Consider the following 8,686-nt stretch of genomic DNA (forward strand, 5'->3'; position numbering starts at 1 on the left):
AATCCTTGAGGCCAGTTGTTCTTCGGAATTCGGACTTCTTCGGATTTCGGAATAAATGACATTTTCACAGTGAAATAACAAAGAATGACCAATCAGCAGACCCACGTGCGACCAATACCAGCGCTGAGACACAACTGATGCCACGTCTGCGTGATGTGGGTCGAGTGGGTGTGGAGTTGGGTCACCTGTTCGCACATGGAGAAAGTGAGGCCTGCAGATGCTGGAGATCAGAGCTGAAAAATGTGTCGCTGGAAAAGCGCAGCAGGTCAAGGGCTCATGCCCGAAACGTCGATTTTCCTGCTCCTTGGAAGCTGCCTGACCTGCTGCGCTTTTCCAGCAACACATTTTTCACCTGTTCGCACGCCAAACAACCCTGTTATGCAGAAAACCACTTCGCAAGAAAAGCCTCAGATTTCGGAGCTTTTTGGAATTTCGGATAAAGGATTGTGTACCTGTATTTCCAAATCGGGATGAAGAGTGGCTTGGAGGAGATCTTGAAGGTGGTGTTCCCATGTATCTGCTGCCCTTGTCCTTCTAGATGGAAGTACTTAGGGATTTGGAAGGTGCTGTCTGAGGACCTTTGGTGACCGTTGGTAAAGTGTGATCTAGTGTCTATAGCAAGAGATCTGGGTTCGAAACCCACCCTCCCCATAGAGTGCGACATAATATGTTAGCCAAAATTAATTACAAATTTATGTATGCAAAGGAATTACTTTTGCAAAACAGTAGGATGCACTCACACGAACAGCCAACTGTTAGAAGGGGGCCCCATAATAAAAATAATAGAAACACTGAAAGAAAACCCAAAATTAAACTGAAATATTATTTCCGAGGCCACACAGGAACAAAGGTAGATCATTCTTGAGCCTGTTCCACCATTTGATGAGATCATAGCCTTAACTCGACGTACTCCATGAATCCCTAATAGTTACACTTCACAAAAAAAAAGTCTATCTCAGATTTAAAACTAACAACGCTGTGTTGCGAGTGCTCTTATAGAGGTCACCATAACTCCAATGGGCCAAATGGCCTCCTTCCGCACTTTAGTAAGTTCTGTGGCTAATGTCGGAGCGTCTGTCCACTTGCAGATCAATGAGTCTTGGTACTTAGCAGGCTGCGGCAAGAAATGTACCTGCGCCAGTCCAAAGAACGTCTTCTGTCAGGATGCGGGTTGCTCGCCATCGGAGGTGTGCAAGCTGCTGGGCGGAGTTTATGGCTGCCACTCAAAGGGTAAGACTTTCCACGTTCATTCTGGGGGGCATCAGCCTCGCTGGTAGGCCGGGATTCATCGCCCAGTCACGACCACATTGGTGTGGAGGACTGTGAAGGCTGAGGCTGGGTAATGATGGGAATTTCCTCCCAAGGATACCCGTTGAGCTGTTGGAGTTCTGAGTACAGACCAATAGCTTTACACTTACAAACATTTTTCTTCTGAAAGAAGCCGCATTCAAGTTCTCAGTTTTCCAGGGTAACTCCCATTCTCAGCAACCCCAAATCTACAGTTACTGCGCCGTTATTTTCATTCTTTGAAGGCATCGCATCTCTTACTCACGGCGAATCGCCCTTTCTCAGCACGTGGCTCTGGGTCTGGAGTCACGTGTAGGCCAGACCGGGTAAGGATGTCAGATTTCATTCCCTAAAGGGCGTGAGTGGACCAGATGGTTTTTGACATCGTTGCAGTGGTCACCATCACCGAGACTCTAGATTGAAACGTGGCGCCAAGTTAACTCTTAATAATTGGAGCCTGCTACCAGGGTGAGATTTGAACTCATGTTCCCAGGGTATTAACCTGGATTTACCAATCCAGTGACAGTAGAACTATCAATCATTGGAGAACATCACGCCTGGGATCAATCTTAGATGAGAGCAGAACAGCAACGATCCCTTTGTCTGTTGATTCCAGTTTACAAGCCATACGCCTCAGGTTTCAGGCCTGGGGCTGACTGGTACTTAGCTGATGAGCCCCTTGTTGACGCTGGCAGTCCTTGGTGGGTGCTCTTGAAGCATCTTTACCAGGGTATTCTGCCGTGTCATTGCTCATGGCGACCTTGTGTGACAGGAAGTGGGCGTGGCATTCACAGGAAGTTGGATTGCCAACCATCCAGGCCTCACCCTGGAGGGCTCCAGGATGAATTGTGAAACTCTCCCACGCTGGTGTTAGCAATTCAGGACAGGAATGCTAGAAGATAACGATATTTCAACCTCCTTCCAATTCTCTCTGAGCAGTTCAGCAGGAAGTGGGGTGCAATGCAACAGGAAGTGACATAAAGGCCTCCTACATATTAAGTTACTGTCCAACCACAGGGAAACCCACCCCATCCTTTGACTCACTACAATTGCCATCTGTAACAGAAGACTGACCAAACCCCCCCTCCCCCCTCCCCCTTGTCTGTGCTGTTTTCCAACAGGCCATGAAACATGCAGCGCCTCAGGGGACCCCCACTACAAGACGTTCGACAAGCTCTCGTACAACTTCATGGGGAACTGCACTTACACCTTCTCCAAGCTCTGCAACGCCTCGTCCGACCTGCCCAACTTCAACGTGGAGACCACCAACGAGCACCGAGGCAAGAACACGCGGGTCTCCTACGTCAAGGCCGTTCACGTTGACGTCCACGGTTTCAACGTGACCATAATGAAGAACCGAAAAGTCATTGTGAGTACCTCGGGGGTCCTTGCTGCTTGCTCAGTTCCCTGCTGTTGGTTGCCGTCCAGTCTGATCCATTCTCACACACGTGAGATCACCTCTGTCACCCGACACTTTACGAGAGAGAATGTGGGAAATGTGGCCTCAATTTGCACACAGCAAGTCCCCACACACAGTAATGAGCAGACAGTCCTTCTTTTTGAAGGGACATTGATTGAAAATTAAGTATTGTTCAGCCACACAGGAGAGAATTCGGCACGGTGGCTCAGTGGTCAGCACTGCTGCCTCACACCGCCAGGGACCCGGGTTCGATTCTGCCCTCGGATGACTGGCTGGGCAGAGTTTGCACATTCTCCCCCGTGTCTGCGTGGGTTTGCTCCGGTTTCCTCCCACAATCTAAAGACGTGCAGGTTAGGGTGGATTGGCCGTGCCAAATTTCCATTAATGTCCAGGGATGTGCAAGCCTGGTGGGTTAGTCATGGGAAATGCGGGGAGAAGGGAGGATCTGGGTGGGATGCTCTTCAGAGGGTCGGTGTGGACTCAATGGGCAGAATGGCCTGCCTCTACACTATAGGGGTTCTATGATTCTAACTCTTCTGGTCTTAGAAGAGTTATAGCACAGAAGGAGACCATTCAGCCCATCATGTGTGCACGTGCACTCCTTGTAGAGCAACACATCTCATCCATTTGGGTTTCAGAAGTTACTCATCAGATGATGACCCACTTGGAAACCTGCCTCTGCCTCACTCTGGAGGCGAACCACTCACTGGAACCAAAACCTCTTCCTCATGTCGCCATTGTTTCTATTTGCCAATCGCCTCAGAATCTGTGTCGCTCTGGTTTTCAGACTCTCTGCCCAAGGGAACAGTTTCTCCCTCTCTAATGTGTGCCCAGGGGATGAGGAAGTGGGCCCTCTGATCACCTTCCTTACGGCGTCTCCCCTCCTCTCTCTTGCAGCTAAACGGACGGCTGGTCAACACGCCCATCCTCTTTGATGACAAGCTGGAGATCCGCATCAGCGGCCGTTACGTCTCCCTGGAGACGGACTTCGGCCTGAGGGTGCGCTACGACGGGAACCATCATGTTGACGTCACCGTCCCCTCTTCCTATGAAGGAGAGCTGTGCGGCCTCTGTGGTAAGAGATAAACGGGAGGTTCCACCTGCTCTGACGCGGGGCTGAGCGGTGAGGACTTGTCTCAAGAGAAGCCGGTTAAGGTGGTTAAAGGATTACATGGGATGCGTAGAGAGAGAATATCTCTGTTTGGACGGATGGACCTAGAACAAGGTCGGGTCTTAGGGTCAGGCTGTTTGGATGGGGAGAGAGTCATTCCTTCACCCCAAGGAGTGTGGCAATCCCAAACCCCCTCGCCCATAAACGTAGAGGCCAAGAGAAAATGCCAAAACCAAGAGGGCTGGAGTTACGTGTGACATGGGATATAGAATGAAGGTGGCTGGATCATTATAATACAGGCGAATGTGAGGACTGCAGATGCTGGAGATCAGAGTCGAGAGTGTGGTGCTGGAAAAGCGCAGCAGGTCAGGCAGCACCCGAGGAGCAGGAGAGTCGACGTTTCAGGCATAATTCCTGATGAAGGGCTCGAGCCCGAAACGTCGATTCTCCTGCTCCTGGGATGCTGCCTGACCTGCTGTGCTTTTCCAGCACCACTCTCTCGACTCTGATCGTGAACAAAGTGCAGCTGTTATGGACCAGCCCTTCAATACATTTTAAGAAGGTGGCCAAGGTAGGTGTGAATTGTGTGTTGCAGATATATTGCGACTGGTCAAACTACTCAATGTTAAGCAAAACACCATTTATTTAAATGCTGTAGTTAAAATGTAAACAAAAGATAGATGAACTTAGAACAACCTAACTTCTGGAAGACTTAACTGAATAATAGACACAGCACCTTTTACTAATTAACTGCTCCAACACATCCCACAAACACACCACTTGGCAAAAAGGCAAATTCAGATATAGATTCTTGCATGCAGTTCTCCAATTCAGGAGGAAACAACATCAAGAGAGATTCCAGACAAAGTAGCAGCTAGGAATCATTCAGTGAAGGTCCCAACACTTCTGGGATCCCAAGTAGCTTCTGACTGAGCGAGTTTTGAGAAGATTTGTAGCTCAGGTTGAGGTTCTGGATGTGGGTTTGCTTGCTGAGATGGAAGGTTCATTTCCAGACATTTAAATAGAAAGCAGGAACTATCAGCAGTGCTTCGCCTGAGGCCCACTGAAGATGTTACCTAGTAGGGTGACGAAACCTCTGGAAATGAACCTTCCAGCTCAGCAAACAAACCTACATCCAGAGCATCTGACTGTTACAGCTAAAACAAAAAAACAAGAAAGCCTGTTCTGTGAGAGCTGTCCACACCCATTAAAGCTGTTTCTATTGTTTAAACTTTTTTTAAAAAACTGAAAGGCCTCTTATGTTGTTTACTTAAGACTTCTTCAGCAGCTAGTTCAGCCTTTAATGCTCTTCGAAAAAAGACACCCAGGGCAAAATAACCTTCTTAAAGTGACAGCCTCATCACACAGCCATTGGTGTGAGCACTAGTGGACGAAACTCTGCCATTCAATCGATGGGACTTGTTATGAGGAAGCTACTGGTCACCTCCTTTCACCCTCTGGGTGACCTTCCTGTGGATGGTGGGATTATTTTCATAGAATCCCTAGAGTTTGGAAACAGGCCATTCGGCCCACCAAGTCCACACCGACCCTCTGAAGAGTAACCCACCTTATCCATTCCCCTCCCCAATGGACGGGTTGGACCAAAGGGTCTGTTTCTGTGCTGTTCATCTCGATGACTCTCTGGGCAAAGACATTTCTCTTGTGCTGATGTCCTTCAGAGAAGGAACTCTGGTCTCCTTACCCTGTCTGGCCTACACCTGACGTTAGACCCACATCGATGCGGTTGCCTCGTAACCGGTCTCGGAAATGGCCCGAGCAAGGCTCTCAGCTCAAAGGGCTGTGAGGGATTGACTACAAGTTGTGGCCTTGCCCAGCAGGGCCTCCATCACACAGAAAACTATAAAAGGAAGATTCTCTACTTTTGCTCTTCCTCACATCCTCTCTCCAACCATCCCTCCGAGAGGAAAGGGCCCTAGTCACTTGCTGGTAGTCACAACAATTCAGCTCAGGCATCACCTTTGTAAATTCTTTCTCTGCCCCTTCTCCACTGCCATGAGAAGTTGCACGAAGGAAGATTCTTTTGTCAAACGTCAGACAGCCAAATCCCAAGACAGAACCAACCAATTGAAATGGGGCTCCTCTTTTAACTAGGCCTCTATCTCTTGTAGGCCTTGATCTGAACATCACTTTTATGGCAGGTTGTGGGGTGGTCGGGGGTGGGGGGGGGGGGGGTGGTGATGGGAAGGCTTGCCAGTGCTTTCAGGAAACTGAGGTGGGAAAATTGGAGTGTTCCCTCATCCCCGCTCGATGACCCCAGCAATGCAAGCTCCGTCCAGTGGAACCCACACCTGGTGGTGCCCCGTCCAATGGCTCTGGCCTCTGCCGGGGCATCAAGGCGAGAAACGTCGGCCCATTTACACCTCTCCCAGTAACTGCACCCTGGCCGGTCCTTCCTCGGTTGCGCCTCGCTGCCTACGGGCCCAGTGACTAACACTAGGCCCTGCTGTTCCCGAATGCAGGTAACTACAACGGAGACCATTCTGATGACAAACGCAAGCCCAACGGTGACATCACCAGCAGCTCTACTGAATTTGGGGCCAGTTGGCTGGTATCAGACCCGGACACTGAGTAAGTGCACTTTTTAATTTACTTATTGGATAACAGCCTCGCTAACGCTGCATTTTTCCCTTTGCTGATGCTTCTCAATTTCCAGTTAATACATCTCATTTTTAGACATGGCTCACCCCTCCCCCCACCAGATCCGACAGTTAGTCCATGACCCAACGTATGAATCTAGTTAATGTCTACTCTTGCTAATCAGTAAGTTTGACTCAGCGACCCGTTAAGAAATGCAATATCAGCTGATCTCCTGTGTCCCACACTGAAGCCCCACACAACTATGTTACACATATAGAACCCTGCAGAGCAGAAGGAGGCCATTTGACCCATCCTGCCCGTACTGGCTCTCGAGACCCCTCTGATTATCCCCTCTCTGTGTTCTTTCTCCAAGTCACTGCAGTTTCTTTTGCAAGTACTCCCCGCAGAGAGCTCCTCACAAATCTACCTCCCATGCTCTTACTGTTCTGCATTTTAAAATCCCGTCAAGTGTTTTTCGAAAGAAAATTAATCTCCTCAGGGACCGACTGTTGAGGACTGGGATGAGGAGAATCTTTAGGAGAAAGTCAGAACTGCAGATGCTGGAGACCAGAGTTGAAAAGTGTGGTGCTGGAAAAGCGAAGCAGGCCAGGCAGCATCCGAGGAGCAGGAGAATCGATCGGGTGCAGTGGATACAGTAAATGGTGTGTGTGGAGGTGCAGGTGAATTTGCGACAGATATGGAAGGATCCATTGGGGCCTTGGAAGGAGCTGAGGTGGGTTCTCCTGCTCCTCGGATGCTGCCTGGCCTACTGCACTTTTCCAGCACCACACTTTTCAACTGAGGGGAATCTTTAGACAGAAGTGGGTGCTGCAGATGCTGGAGATCAGAGTCAAGATTAGAGTGTGGTATGCTGGAAAAGCACAGCAGGTCAGGCAGCATCCGAGGAGCAGGAAAATCGACATTTTGGGCAAAAGCACTTCATCAGGAATTTTGCCCGAAACGTCGATTTTCCTGCTCCTCAGATGCTGCCTGACCTGCTGTGCTTTTCCAGCACCACTCTCATCTTGAAGAGAATCTTTGCAATTCTCTCCACAAGAGGACTGTAGATGCTCCATCTTTGAATATGTTTAAGACTGGGATTGGCAGAGTTTTGGTCTCTCGAGGTATTGAGGAAGTATAGGGAGCAGGGAGGAGAGGGGAGTTGAACCCAACATCAGCAAATTGAATGGTACAGCATGCTTGATGGGCCAACTAGTCCATTCTAGCGCCTACTTCCTAGACCAAAATGGTCCACTCTGTCTCTATTTCTTGTGATCTTGAATTCCTCTTCAATCTTTGGCCAATTAGCTTATATCAAGCTTTGAGAAGATTTGTAGCTCAGGTTGAGGTTCTGGATGTAGGTTTGCTCGCTGAGCTGGAAGGTTCATTTCCAGACGTTTCGTCACCCTACTAGGTAACATCTTCAGTGGCCCTCCAGACGAAGCTGATTCCTGCTTTCTATTTATATGTTTGGGTTTCTTTGGGCTGGTGAGGTCATTTCCTGCTGCAATGTCATTTCCTGTGGTGATGTCATTTCCTCTTCTTCTCAGGGGGTGGTAGATGGGGTCTAACTCGATGCATTTGTTGATAGAGTTCCGGTTGGAATGCTATGCTTCTAGGAATTCTCGTGCGTGTCTCTGTTTGGCTTGTCCTAGGATGGATGTGTTGTCCCAGTCGAAGTGGTGTCCTTCCTCATCCATATGTGAGGATACTAGTGAGAGAGGGTCATGTTGTTTGGTGGTTAGTTGGTGTTCATGTATCCAATTAGCTTATATCTGTGAACCTCCGGCAGTGCAGCACTCACCCAGCACTGCACTGGAGTGTCAGCCTTGAGTGTTGCGCTCCTACCATTGAACAGAGAACCTTACTCTAAGGCACAGCTATAAGGCTGCTACCAACTGGGCCAAAGTGTTTTGGAAGAGGTTTAAGAAATGGGTGCAGGATGAGGCCATTCAGACTCCTCGAGCCTGCTCTATCCTTCAAAACAATCATAGCTGACCCCTACCTCAATTCCGCCTACCTGGCCTATCCCCATACGCCTTATTCCCTTACAGTCTAAAAACAAATCCATCAAACATAGTTCTGATTTTTAAAAAAAATTGTTCATGGGATATGGGCCCAGCATTTAACGCCCCATCCCTAATTACCCCTTGAGAAGATTGGGGTGGGCTGCCTTCTTGAACAGCTGCAGTCCCGTGTGGTGTACAGACACCCACCCAGTGCCCTCAGGGAGGGAGTTCCAGGATTCAGACCCAACGACGCTGAGGGAA

The 8,686-nt window shown here is 49.1% G+C and overlaps 1 protein-coding gene across 1 annotated transcript in view; it reads left to right on the forward strand.

Annotated features, from left to right (window-relative positions):
* The window catches only part of LOC122544398 (uncharacterized), a 150,101-nt gene that overhangs the window by 75,558 nt on the left and 65,857 nt on the right, over positions 1-8,686 (forward strand). Inside the window, exons 29-32 of the mRNA XM_087983038.1 lie at positions 1,089-1,230; positions 2,409-2,656; positions 3,605-3,782; positions 6,299-6,407. Of these exons, the coding sequence (XP_087839164.1) occupies positions 1,089-1,230; positions 2,409-2,656; positions 3,605-3,782; positions 6,299-6,407 (677 nt within the window). The remainder of the gene's footprint in view (positions 1-1,088; positions 1,231-2,408; positions 2,657-3,604; positions 3,783-6,298; positions 6,408-8,686) is intronic.

This window comes from Chiloscyllium plagiosum, unplaced genomic scaffold (genome assembly GCF_037043375.1).
Source record: "Chiloscyllium plagiosum isolate Xiang-an unplaced genomic scaffold, Cpla_swu_hap1 HiC_scaffold_44, whole genome shotgun sequence".
In the NCBI taxonomy this organism is placed as follows: domain Eukaryota; kingdom Metazoa; phylum Chordata; class Chondrichthyes; order Orectolobiformes; family Hemiscylliidae; genus Chiloscyllium; species Chiloscyllium plagiosum.